Source organism: Pleurodeles waltl, chromosome 5 (genome assembly GCF_031143425.1).
Source record: "Pleurodeles waltl isolate 20211129_DDA chromosome 5, aPleWal1.hap1.20221129, whole genome shotgun sequence".
Taxonomy (NCBI): domain Eukaryota; kingdom Metazoa; phylum Chordata; class Amphibia; order Caudata; family Salamandridae; genus Pleurodeles; species Pleurodeles waltl.
Window position 1 is genome coordinate 1,196,057,925 of NC_090444.1, and position 19,971 is coordinate 1,196,077,895.

A 19,971-nucleotide genomic window follows, 5' to 3' on the forward strand; every position below is an offset into this window, starting at 1 on the left:
TTGTGTTACAGGTTGATGCAGAGGGAACGAGAAAATCCAGCCCTGGTTGAAAGGGAGGCTACCACAGTGCTATTTGACTCTGGTGCAAAAATCACAATTATTTTGAATAAACTTTTTCTCATTAAGTAGGAAACTAAAGTCATCCTGCGGAATCTGGATATAGAAAGCCTTGTGCATATGGCGGTGATCCAATAAATCTACAAGAGTATTCTGTTGGACTTGTTGATTATAGGGAACATTTGGTGTCTTGCAAGATACACGTTTAAAAAATAAAAATAAAAAATAAGTATTAGTTGGATACAACAAGGTGATTTAGGGGTAATGTTTATCTCAACAATGACCCACTGACTCAAATAAAGGAAAGGGGAAAAAATGTGTTGTGTGGAAGCATCAATTGATGGTGAATTTTTAGAGGAAATAAAAAATGCCTTTCCTAGTGTATTTCGAGAGAAACTTGGATGTTTAAAGAATTACAGACATAAGATATGACTGATACAAAATGCATAACCAGTGTGCTGTAAAGTGAGAAATGTCCCCATTGCTCTCAGGGATGAAATACAGGAGGAGATTAGGAAATTAGAAGACAACCATTCTGAAGACGTCAAGGGAGCAGAATGGTTGTCGTCTGTTGTAGCCAGAATATCCAATGGGAGTTCACGCTTATGTGTAGATCTAAGGGAGCTAAATAAGAATGTGCTTTAGACGAATAATCGCTACCCAATATCACAGAATTGTTACTGGGAGGGGCAAAAGTGTTCAGTATAATTGACCTTACATCGAGTTACCATCAGGCTCAGTTGGAAGAATCCTCTAGAGATTATTCTGCCTTCATAACACCGTTTGGGGCATTTAGATTTGTTAGACCTCCCTTTGGCTTAGTATCCACCGCTTCGGTATTTCAGCGAGTCACAGAAAAGGTGTTGAAGGGAATTGATGGTTGTTGCATTTATCAAGAGGATGTCCTTGTCTTTCGTAAGGATGATGTGGGACGTAATACTCGCTTTAGGGAGGTGGTAAAAAGATTGGAAGAATGTAATCTCACAATAACGTTAGAGAAATGCAAGTTTCGTACTAATTCCATAAATTATCTGGGCCAGAATGTATTACGTTTGTAGGAATGGTGGAATATTACAGCAAATTTATAAGGGACGTTTCTGAGCCCAGTGTTAACAGGAGGTGTCTTTTGAGGAAGGCTGTTGAATTTGTCTGGGATAGTAACTGTGAAAGTGAATTTCTGAGATGAAAAAAAGAACTCTACGCAGCACCCAATTAAAAAAACTTTGAGCCAAAAAAGAAATCTATCATTAGCACAAATGCTAGTGTAAAAGGACTCTGGGGGCTGTTCTTCAGCAGGAAGATCAGTATGGTATGAATACTATCATGTTTATTTCACAGGGTCTGAGAGGTGCAGAGTCAAAGTACACTGTTGTTAAAAAGGAAGCCTTTGCTGTACACTGGGCGGTGAAGAAGTCAGAACTGATCACAAGCCTCTGGTTGAGATTTTCAATAAAAAGGGTTTAGATCTAGTTTCTGGAAGGATAACTAAATGGGTGATCGCTCTTCCAGAATACTGTTTCGAAGTAAAATACATTTCAGGCATGGAAAATGTTGTAGTGGATACACTTTCAAGATGTATTCTGAAAAAAGATACAGAGGTGAGGAGCAGTGAACAGTTGGATGAAGACACAGAATTTGTGTGTGAATTGGCATGTGAGGCTATTTCGGAACAGAGATGGAGGGAGGAAATGAATTCAGATAAGGTGTTGAATGAAGTGATATCCTTGGTACGGACTGGTTGGACTACTAGGAGCAGGGTTCTGCATCTTGCAAAACATTTGGGGGGTGAAAGATGAGCAGAGTATGTGCAAAGATCTACTATTTAGAGGTAGCAGACTTGTGATTCTGTGTAATCTCAGAGAGGAGTTAATAAACCTAGCACATGAGACTCATCAGGGCATGTCAAAAACTAAAGGAAGATTGCGAACATCATATTGGGGGCTGGGAATGGACATACAAATCGAAAGGATCATATGTGATTGTCTTTCTGCGTCAGAAGTGATAAGTCCAAATGCACAAGAACTCAACCCATGGCCATTAGAGAGCGTCCGGCGGGTCCCTGGAAAGACATAGCTGTAGACATTTTGGGCCCATTCATGGTGACGGACAACTGGTGTATGTGATAGTGGTGATAGACATTTTTTCAAGATGGCTGGGAATTTGTTTTACAAATGTGATAGAAGCTAGGCATGCTACTATGTTCTTAAGAGAGCTAATGGCAAGAGAAGGATACCCACATACAATACTCACTTATAATGGGGTTCAGCTAGTTTCTAGGGAAAAGGAAGAGTTTCTGGACAAGAGAGGTATACATCACAAGAAATGCACACTATACCATCCAGAAACCAATGGAATTGTACAAAAAGTACAAAAGAAAATAGAAATGTATAACTTCACTCCTCATAGTACAATGGGTAAAACACCATTAGAACTCTTTAGAGTAAGACTTCCCAACACTTCAGTAGACCCTCCTTTGGTTAACAAATACGAAGTTGAGTTAGGAAAAGGTAGGGTGGAGAGTTCTTGACAAGATAGAGAGGCAGAAAAAATAAACAACAGAAAAAAATGTTTTGATGTGAGGAAAGCTGTAAAGAGGACAGAAGTTGCTGTAGGAGATTTAGTAGTAATAAAACGAGCTACAAAGTGTGGTGATAGGACTCAATTCTCCCAGGCAATACTGGTTATTAAGAAATTTAACAATGCTATCGAAACACAAGGTCACCATATATGGAATCTTAACAGGGTGGTGGTGTTGAAAAATAATTCTGGAGTTTCTGGGAAAATGGATGTGGGTGTTGATGGTACATCAGTGAGAAATGAAGATAATGCTACAAGAAGGAAGTAGGAAAGAATGATAAAAAACTAGATATTTTAAATACTACGTTTGACCATACCTATGTCTTAGCTTGAAGTTATTTAGGTCCTAATTGTTTTTCATTTCTTGTAAATAATTTTATGTTTATTTGAGGAAGGGAGGTGTGCGGTATCTGAGCAATTCAGCTTCATGGAATGATGTAGATGTCATGATCTGAGGTGCATTGATGGGACACAGTACATGTCATACTCTTAACAAAGAATGTGATGGTATAAAAAGGGAGTTGGACAGTTGCTCAGATAAGGTTGGAAGCAGATGGAGGGGATCTTCCTTTTGACAATAAAACATTGTTTTGAAGAATACTCAAAGAATCCGGGTAAAGTCTATTCTTCAGATACCACACCAAACTTCTTTCATCAGGAAGCAGGCTGAACCATCCGGGGCTAAGCCAAAGGAAAAACAAAACGGCATGAAAAGACAGAAGAGCAGCCAGAAGGGAGAGATGACTGGAAATGGAATCCACTGGTAGAGACCTGGATGACACATTAGATGGGCATGAACCAGATACTTCACGTTGTGCATCATCATGGGCTCATGGCTAAAAGTGGAGAATCCATGTGTGTCTTGGACCATGTATGCAACCTTCTCGTAAACGTTCCTCAGAAGCCATAAACCCTTCCCTAAGGAAAACAGTGACCCTTAGCCTTAGCCGTTAGGTAGCTGACTGAATAGCTATTTGGGAAGCGACATCTGTGTCTGACATTCTAGCTGAGGACATCTGCTGCTCTCATACGGTTGATATAATTTAACAGATTACTGTGTGTACATTACAATGAAATGTAGAAAAAAGGGTTACTATTGTGTTCCTCCTTCTTCGTTTGTGCGAAGGGTTTAGTTTAGATGGAACTCCCAGATGGGAAGAATTTTTGTACTACTCCTGCAATAAGTGATGGTAATGCCACAATGGGGTTTTCAACAGATACTTCCAATACAGAAGTGAAGAGTGTTGGAGGGATACATTTGAAAAGGTTATTTTCGATTGCTAACTGGTTATTTTGACATTCTCAGTTTGTTCTGTATTGTAGTGGTCCTCATATATCACACACTGATATCCTCATGTCTGAAGACAAAGATACTGGGCTATTCTGGTGCCTTATATTGGTATCATGGAATGTGAATGGAGTTAACACAATGTACAAGGTTCAAAATCAAGTAAATGATGTCCTGTATTTCTTCGTTTTACAGGAGATTGATCTAATGGGCAATAACTGTGCATTTCTGAGTAGGTAAGGCTTTGACACGGTTTTTCATAAAGGGCTTAACAAAAGGTCCTGGGGTAGGGACTCTCCTAAATGGAACTCCCCTTACCAAGTTTAAAAATGTGGCAGGGTGGATTGGTGAGATACTTATGAGCACTGGTAAATGGCTTGGCACACCACTCTTAAACATATACACACCATCCACACATGGTGGTCCTTTATGAAAGTGCCATGATTGGTAATAAACATAAGCATCCCTTTGGTTGACCATCAATGGTGGCACTTTTATTGCAGTGGCAGAGGGGCCGCTTAATAGATTCAGCCCCTGACAGAACAAAGAGTTGATTCCACCGAACGTTTTTCCACTCTTTCTGGTTCTTGGAGTTTTGGTGCCAGGGATGTTCAACGACACAATTGATTTTTCTCAGGTACTCAATGTGATTAGTACATGGGTCTTAATTTTGAGGTCATCAGATAATTCACCAGAGCAAATTTTTGAGTATATGGAGTCTTGATGATTGGTGGCTCAAGAACAGCAACGTCGCTGATGCCCTCATACAAGAAAAAGAGCATTACTTCTAACTAAACAAAGGACCATTTGACCTGCCAGCTCTATAGGAGGTGCTTAAGCTGCAGTTAAGGGGTAGAGAATGTGCCTTCTTGACAAACCTAAACTTGTCAAACAAGAGGAAGTGTGCTATCTTAAGACCTGTATATTATATATGTAGATTGTAGAGTCCAGATTGCAGCGAGAACCAGACTCTTCAATAACTATAATGTAACCGGCTAAACCTCAGTCGGATTCTGAAGGACGACACTAGGGGTATCCGGATGGCATCTCAATGTAGGGGCTACAAACTCGGAGACAAATCGGGAAAGCTTCTACATTAGCTGAGTAGTGGAGAAGAAGCAGGCAGATTGATTACAGACCCACATGCGGTTGGATCATAATAATGCTGTCAGTGTTATCACTGTATTCTAAAACAAGTTAATGCTGTTTGTATACTACAAACAGCATTAACTTGTTTCACTAACAAAAAATAAATTAGGCCCAAAATCTCGATACTTCGCCCCAAAAAATAAACACATACATTAATTATTAATATCATTTTTGAAGTGTTTGTAGACCCTCCAACTCTATCCTGATACCTGTAGATCTGATAGTAATCTGCTCCTGTTGACAAGGTGTAATTCTGTAAAATCAATAATCTGTAGTCACTTTATAGGATTTCTTACGTAGATATCGTCGAAATAAACAAACTGTGCTACAACATGTTCAGGTAACAACAGAAAAGAGAAAAAAACTAAGGTTAACTGTGAATTTGACAACACTTATATTTGGACATTCCTGGCGAGCAGGGAAAAGAACACGAAACACTGCATTATTGTTAAAACATTTTATTTACACAAAAGCAAAAAACATACAGTATTGCCACATTATGCAGGTATTCCAATGTAACGTGCAAATCCAAAGAGATTTCCGAATCGTATTTTTGGTTTTCATGTTGTCATTACTTGTTAGCGTGTAAATAATCAGAGGTTTATTCCTACAATAAGTTAAAGATTACGGCCTGTGAAAACTGTCTCACAATATGAAAATCAACAGTTTATAAAGCACAAGAAGGAACTATATATTTTTTTTAAATGCGCCGTTGTGTTGATGGAGGAAAGTAAACTAACACTCCAGTGATCTGACATTTATGTAATCTGAAGGATGGGGGAACTCTGCTCCTTTACTGCTGCTGTTAAACCTCGCCACCGCTGCTGCTTTTCGGAAGAAACACAGTCACGGGTCTTTATTTTTAGCCGAACAGTCAGCAAAGCAATGAAAGCAGCTTTTTTTTCCTTTTTAAAGTGCTTAACCACCCTATCCCGGGGTAATGACTTGGAGACCTACTTAACATGAATGTGCTCTGAAAACCACTGATTAGGTATCAAAGCTGTCATTCTCCAAGCCTGCACGTAGAAACGAGAGCTTTATCGGCATAACTGAAAGATTGCTTTAAACACCACTCAATCATATGATTCACTGAATCAAGGTTCCGCGGCAGCGGATGAATGAACCCCAACGAGCTGACACTGCAGCACAATAGGCGTCAAAACAATAACTTGCCAGCCAGATAAATCATCTGTCAGGTCCTGAACAGAGAGAGATTAGCTGGTCCCCTAAACCAGGAGCCTCCGTATAATAGATAACAGGGTTTTATTATTTTCTCTCAAGTTACACCTAATTTGGAAGCTTTATAATCAATCCACATATATGGTTCCCAAGCGACAGAAACTACTACTCACCAGGCAAGGACTTCAACACACAGGGATAGTAAGCGCTATATAAATGCTGCAATACAATACAAGCCACATGATCTCTCTCTAGGTGCTGTTTCTTCTCTATACATTAATGTACGTTTTTCCTTGGGGAGAGGGGTTAAGCATGCACCAGGCTTAAGAGAAATCAATGTGTACCACAGACGGACAGCCATAGGTCAAACGTTCATACAGTGTAGTGTGCACACCACAGGTCAATAATGAACGTATCATATGTACAAGCCAATGTTCCACATGTTGAACGTATCTGCCTTTCTCACCCCTGCCAAATGTATTGAGCATGCAAAGGTGTTGCAAGTATGTGCACAGACAAGGCTCCCTGAAACTACAGCAAGAAACCTCTAAATACATTTAAGTCAAATATACAAGGAGTGAAGTTAGAATATTAAATCATCATGTCGTCAAATTGTGGGCGCTTTTCTAATGCCATGCCTAAGACTTTCAGGGGGAGTATAGACTTAAGACTCCTTTTGGAGTCATGGCCTTAATAGAAGCTTCAAGGGTTAGAATACAGCAAGTAGTGTTTAAAGGAGATTTTATTGAGACTAGTTAACCAATGCATGTCTATACTGGAGGAAGGCCTGTTAGGGAGTTAAAAAAAAAAAAAAAAAATTGAATGTAGCACTCCAGTGATCTTCCATTTATTTTCTCATGATCACGTCTTGTATTTTCCAAGGTCAGTTTGTCAGTTTCCAACTTAGTCACGCTGTCATTACGGATCAAGGAACCAGCACAGACTCGATTCAAGGGGAGACATTTCTGGGAATCTCAAGACTTACATTTCCCACCACGTTTCAGAAATACTGTTATTCTCAATAGTACATATCAGTCAAATATTTGAACCATTTAAGCTGCCACTGCCTTTAGTATTCACAATTCTGCGAAATTCAACTACTCAGATTTTTGCAGAGAAAATTAAAAAGCTTCAATTGCAGGGAAAGACCAGACTAACAAGAGGTGAAGAGAAATTGATGTGTTAAGAGCAGGAACACAACTACCATTTGTTACTACTTACCTCTACCTAGGACACTACAAAATCTACAGTGAAATAACAAACCAACAAATAGGAAGACTGGGAAAAAGGCATATAGAAGTGATAGAACAGATAAATAAAAAACATCTTCACAGTATTTCCCTGCTAAAAGTTAATTTAGGGATGCTCTGACTTCTTGATACTGTCAATGTAAACACAAATATTTAAACAATTGACCCTGAGAAAGCAGAAAAACACGTACCACAAAAGTGACTGCAAACTGTTTTAATTGAACAGGCAGTCTTAACCTTTTCCCCCACTCAGAAAAAAACACACATATAGTTCATATTCTCAAATAGTTTTTCATCTGCTAACTCGGTGTTAGCAGATGAAACTGGGCGTGCCAAATAGTATCTGCTGTGCAACACTCCAAAAATGTACAAATTGTTGGCAAACCCAATTGTGCCGACTTTCAGTCTACATAAGGCAGATGGAATTTTCCATTGCAGCACAATAAAGTATCCAATTTTCTTACAAGTGAAATCACTTAAAATCAGCAGAAGGATAATTTTGTAAATACATTTAAAAACACATTTAATTGGTTAATGATGGCCGAACAGGCGATAAGAACCATTCACTGCCTCGAGGTGACTACTTTTTTGTTCAACGAATAAAAAGCCTATAGGACGTATTAGCTACAAAAGAAGGCAACTCCTCCAATACATGATGAGTCAACTTTGTGCCGAGGAGCAGTCGATGCTGTATCTTCATTTAACAAGTGAACTTTGATGCGAACCACTGTTCTCTTCTTCTTTTTGTACTGAACTTCTCTTGAGTTGCTCATATCCCATTTCTGAGGGGCTCTTTTTCTGTTTTCTTTGTTCCTCAGCTTGATTTGTCTTCAAAGTTCAACAAGTTGGTAGCCGATTTCATGCGCTTAGCTAAAAAACGGGGTACAAATGCATAACACACTTTTAGCAGCAGCACTCACCTCCGCACCATTATAACATGCATTACCAACAGTGAACAATTACCATCTAACAGGCAATAAATCATCAAGGTACAAAAGGAGTAAGTTAAACACCTAATGAATTAAGTTCATCAACCACACTATCTCAGAGTTAATACAGGTATGTGCATAAGGAATGGAGTTTTGAAAGTGTGGCCCATTGTCATTTTGCTTCTCAGATCTGTTACATTTTCTTTTTAATTTTTATTTGTATTGCCGGTGGTGTTGACTATTTGAAAGAATTCCTCCCACCACCTTTTCCCTAAGATACCAATGATATGTCCAGTCGTGGGTTCCTTGCTCGCTGTGCCACAGGATCTAAGGAGGCCTGGTAAGGCCAAAACTGGACTGGGGTCGCTTGTGTACCCTTCTGGAGAGGACCTCGCCTGCATTTTGGGATTGGCTGTTCCCATAAAGCAGGGTCAATACTGATTCACATAAGGCGAGCTTCTGTCTAGGATGGCACAGTGGATGAAATAAAGGTTTAGAATCCTATACACTACTGCAACCACTCCTCTCATCACCTTTTGTGTGCTTGACATTTTTATAAGGAACTTCATCTCCACTGGGTACTTTTTCCACTGTGACGTAAATATGCTGTTTTATCTGGTTTCCTTCTATTCTCAACTCCCAGCTGCTTCTCCTGTTCACTTTGCTGATCGACTTACAACCAGACACGAGGGCAATGAAGAATTATACATCTACTCATTGAAGATTACAAAAACAAACTTTAAGCAAATATGCACAAATACTATAATATACTATTACATGACTAGGTGCAATATGGGTCAAACCTCCATTAGGACAGCAGCAGTTCTTGTTGCACGGTACATATTGTCGTATGGTAGAAGAGAAGAGGAGGTAGAAATGTGGTCATCAGGAATTATCCTGGGTTTTCGAGCTGCCTCTTGAAAATGACAGTCATCAGTTATTAAAAAAATATAGGAGGCAGGCATTGGTGCAGCACTGAGGGGGACAGTGTTCCTAATATGAGCCAAGTCATCAAATTTGGAAATGGAACAAAGAGTGCCCATTCTAAATTTGGCAACCATTTTAAAGTTTGCCAACTGAAACTTTAATCATACGTTTGGTGCTGTTAAAAACAGAAAAGCTTTGCCCTGCCTTTATTTTTTTTAAATAACTTGAAATCTTTAGTATGTACGACAAGAATGCAATCAATTCCCAATAATGTTCCCAAAAGTTTAAAAGTTCATTAATAGCTTCACTTTACTGAAATACGTAATATAAATAAATATCCCAAAATAAATAATCCCCTCTTGATTGTTCAGTCCCTGACCCCACCTTTCTTCAACAAAATAATCTATTATTATCTGGTCCAAACTAAAGAGTACCCTGGACGTTTACATATGACTGTATTTACCCCATATATTCTTATATTTTCTTGCTGCATTATTCCGCAAATGCTAACAGTATTCCTGATGGCGAACTGGTTACTGTTCCGCAACCCAATCTGTAAAGTTGTGAGGGGAGCCCTTTCCAATGTAATCAGCGACGTTAAATTTATCATTGCTATAAAGATCCCTTCTCCCCCGACATTGCATGGCACCATCAGGTACAACCAACCCCACGAGAGCTGTCTTTTGGTTGGGAGCTATTTAGCAAGAAATTCCATTACTAAGAAATTGAAAAATCATCTGACATCAATAGCTCTCAAAAAACGACACAGCCAGAACATACACAATCTGTGTTCTGCATAGATAGACATATGGGAAATCGAGGTGAAACATTAGTATTATTTTGTTTGTAAAAGGGCGGGCGTGTGATCGGCATCTACATGCTGTAATGTCCTATTGGGCAAGGCTCTCTGGATAATACATAGTTATACACATGCCAGGCCTCATTGTATGGTACCATGAACGCACTGTAGAGCGCATATGTAAGAGCGTTCAGACTTAGGTTTAGGGCCTAGAAGTCTAACTTTTTTAACCAATAGTACTAACAAATGGGCGCTCCACTGTCATATTGAAAGCTGCATGTTAGCACCAGTCACTTTAACTGAACCGGGACTTGTAAAATGTAATTTGCTCTGCGCTGAAATCTACATGTAGAAATCACAAGTGACAAGGGCATCCTCCCTCTTACGCATTGGCCTTTCCTTCCTTACACTTCTACAAAGGGGCATTGTCACAGTGCACTGGAGTTCCACCTTCCCTCGCCATACAGAATCAAAGCAGGCAGAGATGTAAAGGATGGCACTGGGAAAGGACGGAAACGCACTGTTTCTACAATAAACAGCACATTTTTATCCATTCTCCCTGCACTGGTGCACGAATTGCTGCAAAGGAACATCATCCTGCACAAAAACAATCAATGGAGGCGATTTCATCCTCCTATGTGAGCTGCAGAATGCAGCACACCTAGAAAGAGGAAAAAACAGGGAGAAACAAAGATATTTCTCCGCATTCTGTCACTATTACGCCACCTCTGGGGTGCCTTAGGCTTTTGATGCATTCCCAGGTTTACAAAACCTTGCAAATATCTGAATACATCAAAATCCATGGTTGTTGCATAGGAACACCCATGGAAATGCCTCCCTGATGCAACGTAAGGCAACGCAGTGACTTCCACTGCAATGCCTTACTCCATATCTAAGTGGCTTTGTGTGGCCTTGTAGATATGGGTGAGCAGCCTGCGATCCCAGTGCGTCTCAAAAAGGGATGCACTGGCGGTGCAGGCCGCTAGTAAATATGGGCTAGAATTCCCCAGTAAAAGGCGAGGCACTGTTGCAAGTTTCAAAAGGCACCGGAAAACTTAGTGCCAGAACTGCACCTGCCAGCTGTATATGCACAAAGAAAATCCAGCCAATGCTGATGTGGAGATTGTCCTCCACCAAACAACAGATTATTTCACAAGTCTTCACTTGCATATTTTAAAATTACATTTCCGTATTCTCAAACAAGCACCAGCTATGAATTAAAACACTGCCCAAAAAAACTCCTTATGTTTTTCAAAAGGCATACCTAGAATCTTAAACAGCAATAAGAGTAATGAGGATCTGAAACACTTATCAAATGTTTTTAGAAGAAAAACAGAATCTTAGATTTATGACCTTCCTTCCCTTCTTATCTCTATCCAACACAGCTATAATATACGTATTTCTAAACTATATTCATTTGGGCCAACTGCTAATTGTTTGAGTAGGGTTGCAGTAAATGCCCTTTGTGCTTGGTCACTCCAGATTTTTCACCTTTTGCGGGACCCTACATTTTTGTTGGCATTAGAATTCTGTGAAATTCCCTCTGTTAGCCAAGAGAAGAATGCCTGTGCCCCCCCCTTAAAACATGGTTGAATTTGTCTATTTATAACTGGCATATTTAACTTTCTTATTAGTCCTTATTATATGGTGTATAAAGTTCACCTTGGTCCTGGAAGTTAAATTCCACTAGTGGACTTCCACACCTACTGTGCCATCCTTTACAGTGGAAGGGCAAACGTTACTTCAGGCCAACCCTATGTAGCATGAATGCAGAAGTAATTTCTGCAGAAAAACCTGTCAAACTAGCCCTTTTTAACATGGAAAAAACATTTTAAATGTAAAAAAGTCACCCCAATGTGTGCCTTGCAGCCCACATAGTAGGGTGTGTGGTATTTAAAAGTGGGACATGTAAAGAAATAATGTTACCATGTCACTACGGTGGCAAGAAAAAAGCTATTTTCACTGTAGCAGGCCTAGCTGTCCTATGTAAGAAAAACAGAGTACAGATTAAAATGCTAATACTGTACCTTTGGGATTAGCTTGAAAAATAATTTAAAAAACTATTTTTAAAAGTTATTAAAATCCAATTCAATGGTGAAGTTAGATTTTTAACAAATATTAAGGAAAAATAACTTTTTAAAAGTTACCCTTTACCTGCCTGAACTGTCAGAAGGATAATTAGCATAAGCTTCAGCTAAACTCTCGGTCTTTACTCAGACTTAAAAAGGTGTGAAAAAAAAGTGTGAAATAAGGATAAAACGGGTACCAGGAGCAAATAATAAGCTGACCTAAATTGGCAGAGATGACTGCTCTGAGCGCGACAGAATATGCAGTGTGGGGATGTGCGCCTTCTTTTGACAGCACAATGTAAAACCCACCTTGACAGATCTGTTGAGCCACATGTAATACTCAGGGTGTGCTTGGAAGGGAGAAATGGATGCCAAGACAATTCTTGTGGATCCCTTGTCTGGTTGCTGAAGACCCTGCTTTTGTCTTACCAGACTTCTGTCTCTGGATCCGTTTTGCGTACAGAGCCTGCTTCAAATTGGATTTTAGTATTAGATGTGGGAGGACACTAGGATTACCACAGTATACTCTCCTTACACACCCCCAGCCCTCAGAGCACAAGTCTATTTTCTTGAAATTGAAAATGTGCATGGCATGATGGGCCTGTTTGCAGACAGGCAAACAGGAACCACCGAAAGAATTGGTAGGGTTGGCCCAGGGAAGTTTTACCCCATTTATTAGGGACTGCCTATGAGTTTCCCTCATCCACTAGCTGATGACAGGCATAAATGTGGCACCCACAGACACCCACTTCAGAAAACTTTCCGGACCTGCAGTATATCAGAAGAGAACTGGACCTGCTGCCTGTGACCTTAGAGGAACCCTGAAGTACCAGACCTGCGACCTCTTGTGCCCAAGACAAAGATATGAACTCTAAGGGTCAGTTGTCTGACCTCCTGTATGGTTACAGGGAGACATGTTGCAAGAATCTTTTCCCTAGAACTACCCAGCTGACCAGTGGCAACTGGGCCGGAATTGGATCTTGCTGTTGGCCTCTGCCTGACACCCTGTGTCTCTCCCCTGAGGTCATGGGGGGCTTATGAATGTACTGTTGTGATTGACTGGGACTTAAAAAAATTAAAATTCTTTTACCAGATGAACCTGGTTGGTATATCCGATTCACATTCCATCGCGGTCATCCTCAAATTGTGCCTAGGACCAGGACAACTGTGACCATTTCCTATCATTGCCGCATTGTGCTTTTTTGGAGTTATTTCTACGTAAAGCTGTAAAAATTCATATTGCTGGTTTCCCTTATTGTATTTTTGTCAATTTTGTGTCATTTGTTTATTAAATAAATGTTACTCTATTTTTCTAATTCTGTTTGGGATTTTATTGCTTTACATTTTGACTTTATTACTGTGTTGGTACTGCATAAATATTTTACACACTGCCTTAAGTTTAGCCTTTCTGCTCAGTGCCGTGCTACAAGGAAGTTGCACTCAGGTTAATTTAGTGATTTGGAGACTGATTATTTCTTGAAGTGGGCAGTTGATCACCCCACCCCCCCCACCAAATAATAATCCAATTTCTTACCGCCCTGAAATGTCAAAGGGCTATTCAACCATCATCATATTATAATAATATTTTTCCAATTAGAGCGCAGATATCTAACCTGCTATTTGGAATTTAGCAATAAAACCCTTCAACCAGAGGAAAGACATACGCCACAGTAAAAAATGAAAAAGGATAATTTTCTTCAATATGCATATCCTTTAATTTTTTATTACCTGTTTTAACAAATTTATATTTATTACCATTAGCTTGTAAATGACACCTAAATGAACACAGGTCTCAGAGTAGTTGCAAAACAATACAAGTAATCTGAGTCCTAAATTTTAATGCCATTTAAGCATAGGCAGCAAACAAATTCCTTCTGATAAACCAAACCAAAACTCAATTAAACTGAGGTACTGATACTGTTTTCAGACATACTAAGAGCCTTTTTTTAAAATTTTTTTAGAGAAGGGTGGTAACATACATATATTTAAGGTTTCAATAAACCCTCTGAGCATATAGTTGTCAAATTAGGATGGGTTGTGGTGAAACCCCTTTAAAAAAAGCAACTTGCAGACCCCAAAAATCCATGTGTTTCTAACTCAATGTTATTGAAAAACAGCTTACTGGTTCTTCAATTTGCAGGTCCAGGCAAATAGAATGTTTGCCATTAAGAAGAACCCTCAAGGCTAAAACAACAAATGTAATCAACAGCACTGAACATTTCACTTTTCACACAGAGGTCTAATAGGCTGTTGACAGTAAAATCTGAAAGTGATTTCTGAAGTTTTACTCTAGTGCCCCAAACAAGTCTTAATAGATAAATTAAATGGGTAGGCTTTTGGTATTAGGTTCTGGCAGGCTCTTAAGAAAGCATAGGAAGGTAAAATAACAGTTCTTTTACAATAATTCAGGAGGAAGCATTTTTGCTTTTGAAGACAAACACAGTAAACCGAGTTTCAAAGCGAAGACGGTCAACTGAGTTTAAATTTTGAAATAGAAAAATTAGCGGAAATTAATAAAATAGTCAACAGAACTATACAAATAAAAGTTATGCTGTGGACCTAAAATACTGTTTGGGAGTATTACAGCAAATCCTTGTCAAATGAAAATATATTTAATAGCTGTTTCGGATCCTGAAGTTCAGGGCAAATTTATATTTGTTTTAAAAGTTGAGGTGCACCAATACATTATAATATCATAGTATGGACAACACTTTGCCATGAAACAAATCTTCAGTCTGAAGTCAAGATATCTTATGCACAATTGTAATTTGTTCAGCCTTAAATTTTTTTAGAAGATTTTCTTAGACCAATATTTAAAAAAAAATGGTGCTGTGAAAGATTATTCTGCGTTACACCATTTTATATACTAAGGCCACAGTGAATATTTGCAATAGGGGGCACAAATATTAAAATACTTTGTCAAAGGATGTATAATAATTTCACTGTTACTGATTTTAAAATTGCTTTTAGACTGCTCAGCTTAAGCTAAGGGCCTCAAACAGAATTCAGACTAAACAAATGCTGGCTGAGGGCCACTGCCGTTATTCCAGGCACACCTGCACCAGTTTCCTACTGCCTACTTATAAACCAGATGCTGACCCAAGTTCTTTGAGTGCTACCAACAAGAAGAAATTTTGATCTTAACAACTAGTTATAAGCATATACATCTAGGGTACCCTTGCAAAGCCCACAGAACAAAGGACTATGGGCTAAGGTGCAGCAGAAAGCAGACATACAAAACAGTATCTGCCCTAACCTCCTAACTCCAGCACCAATCATAAAATCCCCTTTGGTCAGCACACACCAGTAGAATAACACCTGCCCCTAATTCATTCAATTTACTGATCTGAGATGGCAGAAGCCACATGGCAGGTAAATAAAAATAAAATATTTAATACACTTAAAAAAAGACTGCAGGATGTGGATAATGGAGGAGCACATGAGGTGTATACAAGGGCAAGGAAGGGAAAGGCATCTCAAGAGAACAGGTGAAGAAGCACACAGAGAGTGGGGTGGAGGAGAGAATAGCACAGAGCATGCCATAGAAGAAGCACCCAAAAGTGACAGAAACACGCAAGGGGGGGGGGGGGAAGCACACAAAGCTGAGAACAAAATGGAGTGTGAGGCTGAAGTACACAAGAGAATCCTGGAGCATAGGGGCTGGACATTTGATGAAAGCACATGGTGGAGAATGAGACATGAAAATCACATACACTATCGTAGAGAGGTCAACCAAAAAGAAAAAAAAGTTCCCCAAGATTGAGCAGACTGTCAGAGAGATAGCAAAGAGCCTATTTTCCAAGGGAGTGACAAACAAACACAAGATGACAATCTGGGACAAGGAAAACCATCAAACAAAAAGCAAGCACATGAGTGACAATAAAACCAAGCAATGGTAAGCAATGTGTGGGCTATAAGCTCCTGTAAGTTCTTGGTAAGCCCACAACAAGTCTTTATGAACCAGACTCCTTGCACTGTCTGTAAGGCTCAACCTATATTGCTCAGTTAATATTCCTGCGCATACATGTTCACTTTTCTACTAGTTACAAAGTCGAAATTTAAATCAAGGATCACTGTAAGCATACATGCATTAAACTGACAGTTCTAATAAGAATCGTGACCAGTTCATCCACAAAGACATACTTCCACAAATCAGAAGCCAATTTTACAAGTTTTATTTGCTGCGTTAATTCTGGTTTGGTTTGCTTTTGGAAGAGGGGATGTAGGAGTTAGTGGTTACATGTAGGATTTTATCAATTTAAACTGATAATTAAAATTGCAATCCAAATTCCTACTCTTGGTAAATGCAGCGCTGCAGTCTTAGCACAATCTTCTATGGTAGATGGGGTTATCTTTTTGGTAACATAATAGGGAATGCCCTACAAAGGTGGTGATATTTGAATAACTATTCCACTGATCATTCTGTTGGAGTTTTCATGACCGGAACAAGATTAAACCACATCAACAGATACAGTAGCTCCCAATCCACTCTTCTCCTTACCACTTTGTGATATCCACAAGCCCAGAGACAGAAATACATTTTCTGAATATTTATTGGGAAGGCAGCACAGTAGTACCTGCCTCTTGCTAGGCAGACAACTCCCAACTCCAACATTCTAGAGTCAGAACATTAGAGCAGCCACTGGATTGACAGCCAGTTACGAAAATAAAAATATATGTTTTAAAGCAACATGAACATAAAAGCATACACCACACCAACCACCTTCGAACAATTAAAAAAAAAAAAAAAGCACAAAAATATAGAATTTCATATACCCAAAATACCGAATAAAACTATATCCCAATACTAAATATAATCTACATATTTACAAGAAAGTCTCTTGTCACGACTGTTACTGTTTCGTACCTCAATAGGTAACACCTTTTGAAACAGCTTATTTTTAATAACACCCACATTTGGCTACTGTCCAGGCATTTACGTTTTTGCCATTGCGGGTGACCACACTGTTTTTAAAGAATTTACCAACTTTCATTGCTTTACCAAATCTGGGGTCACACTTGGGCAACACTCGAGGCTTACGAATTCTGACCCAGTCTCCTACCACAAATGTAGGTTCTTTGGCCTTCCACTTAGCATCATAGGAGCACTTGACTTTCTCCTATTTCTTCTCAACTCTTACAGCTACTATCTCTTTATCATCAAACTCCTCTTTTCCTCTGTCCTCAGCCACTTCTTTTCCTTTCTGCTTCCTTTTGAACCACCACAGACAACTTAGAAGCGTGGTGTCTCCCTTTAAGTAGTTTAAAGGGACTAACTTCTCTGGTGGTATGAGGTGTGATATGGTATAACCACAGTTTTTCCCACAATTCGTCTTTCCAGTTACCTTCAAAATGCATGCCCGCACCACAATCTTCTTCAACACACAGTTAAACCTTTTTACTTGCGCATTCTCTCGAGGTTCATCGAATATTGCAATACTTAAGAAAGCTTTCCATGTCATGAGACTTAAACTGCACTCCAGTATCAGTGCTAAGTACTTCTGGGTATCGCCCCTCTAGAGAACAATTTCTTGACCACCTCAACTACTGCAGAAGTAGTACTTTGGGGAACAAACTTCACTTCTAACCATTTGGAGGTATAGCCTACCAAACCCAAGGCAAACTTACATTCTTGGGGAAATTATTTAAAAGGTCCAGTAATATCAAACATGAGTTTCTGCCATGGACATTTCAGCCATTTCACAGGACACAAAAGGTGCTATTACAACATTAATTACACCTTCTCACTATTTGTACATACTTCACATTCCCACACCACTCTGTCCCCATTCTGTCAATTCCTGGACACCAAAACGTAGTTCTTATCAGTCTTTTCATTGAGGACATGCCTAAATGTCCCCCATGGGCCAAAGACAAAATCAATCCCTCAAACCAACAGGTTGTACACATTTTTCCTTCTTTAAACAACATATCATTTTCCATCTTCAAAATTTCACAAACCTTCCAATATGGAAACAAATCAGCTGAAACTCTTAAATAGGGAATCCTCTTCCACGCACACTCTTCCAAATCTTTGAATTCTTCACAGATCACATCAGCAATACTGGATACTACTTCAATATCCTCTCCTTTCTCCACATTTTCTTACTTTTCACATGGTAACCTGGATAAACAATCTGCAGTGACATTATTTTTCCCCAGTATATTTTGCATCATGAAATTATATTATTGCAGGGTGGACATCAATTGTGTCCTCCCCCAGGAGATCAAATTCCTACAAGGGGTTTCTGGTCTGTCCTCAAAGTAAACCGAGAACACGCACATTTCCGAAAATTTTCTACAGCCCATAAACATGTCAGCAACTCCTTCTCTGTTACAGGGTATCATCTTTCAGTTTCCGATAGGGTGCGAGAGGCAAATGCTACATTCCACTCCTCATTTCCACACTTTTGCAACAACACGCTACATACTCCATAATCACTTGCATCTACAGTAATGATGCATTCTTTGTTCAGACAAAATGGTCTCCATGTGGGTGCCTCAACAATTTCTGACAATCAAATCAAATGCTTTCTGCTGTCTCTCAGATCACATGAATTCTACATTTCTCCTGGTTAGTTTACCTTAATGGCTCTATTTTCATAGCAAAATCTCTAATACAATTTAGCATAATTTTCACATCACCCAGCAAATGAGAGTAATTTCTCCTTGTTATCTGGCGCAGGTGCATTATCAATGTCTTCCACCAAAGATTTCTTGGCACCACACCTTCCTTTGACAATGTATGTCCCAAGTATTCCACAGACTCTTGGAACAACTTACACTTATTTTCTTTCAACGTTAAAGCATGTCATCTCAACACTTCACATACTTCTTTTAAATGTTCCACAAGGTCTTGTTCATTTAAAAAAAAAAAAAAAAAAAAAAAAATCAAGAATGGCATCCTGAAAACACTTAAGAATTGTTCCTTGCCTTTGAAAACATGAAACATAGATACAGCGACACTAGGGCAAACAGCATTCTTCTGAATTGGAACAAACCTTGTGGTTTGATGAATGCCATTAGACATTTACAATCTTCAGTCAACTTGTCTTGATAATAAGCTGATCTTAAATCTAGCTTTGAAAATATTTTAAGCCCTTCTAACATGCTGACCACTTTGTTAATGTTGGGCTAAAGATGGCAATCAACCACAATATTAGAATTAAGTGCTCAAACTGTTCAATGATACCTCCACAAAACACCTCATTCAGTACTCTTTTCAATTAATCTCACACGCTAATAGGCACCGCTCTTGATCGCTGTTTCACTGTTACTGCTCCTTTTTAAAGTTTTATACGCTGAGTATAACCCTCCAATTTTCCTATTTTTTCAGTGAAAACGTCAGCAAATTGAGGAATTATCCACCCAGAACTCTATGATTCATTAACCACCAGTGCTGGTTCTTCACTGCACAGGTTTAGTATTATACCAGGTTTCCACCGATCCCTCCATCCCAAAACATTTACAACCTGCTCTGTTACATACAACATAATATGTGCCTCCCTTAACTGCTATGTCTACTGGAGTATAACCTCTCACATCCATAGTAGCACCATCAAAACCCAGGGCAAAAATGTCAGATTCTCTCAATTTATCTAAAGCCATGACCAAATTTCTATACAAAATGTTGCTCAGTAATTATTGTCCACTGGCAACCTGAATCCGCCATAAGTTCAATTCCTTATTAAGAATTTGAACTGTACATTTGGGAGGGTTTCTTACTTCACTCTTCTCTTCCATTTCC

General features: G+C 39.1%; 1 protein-coding gene across 1 annotated transcript in view; it reads right to left on the reverse strand.

The window, feature by feature from the left end:
• Positions 1–5,513: 5,513 nt before the first annotated feature.
• The window catches only part of OSTM1 (osteoclastogenesis associated transmembrane protein 1), an 83,784-nt gene continuing 69,326 nt past the window's right edge, over positions 5,514–19,971 (reverse strand). Inside the window, exon 6 of the mRNA XM_069235449.1 lies at positions 5,514–8,370. Within this exon, the coding sequence (XP_069091550.1) occupies positions 8,315–8,370 (56 nt within the window). The 3' untranslated portion in view covers positions 5,514–8,314. The remainder of the gene's footprint in view (positions 8,371–19,971) is intronic.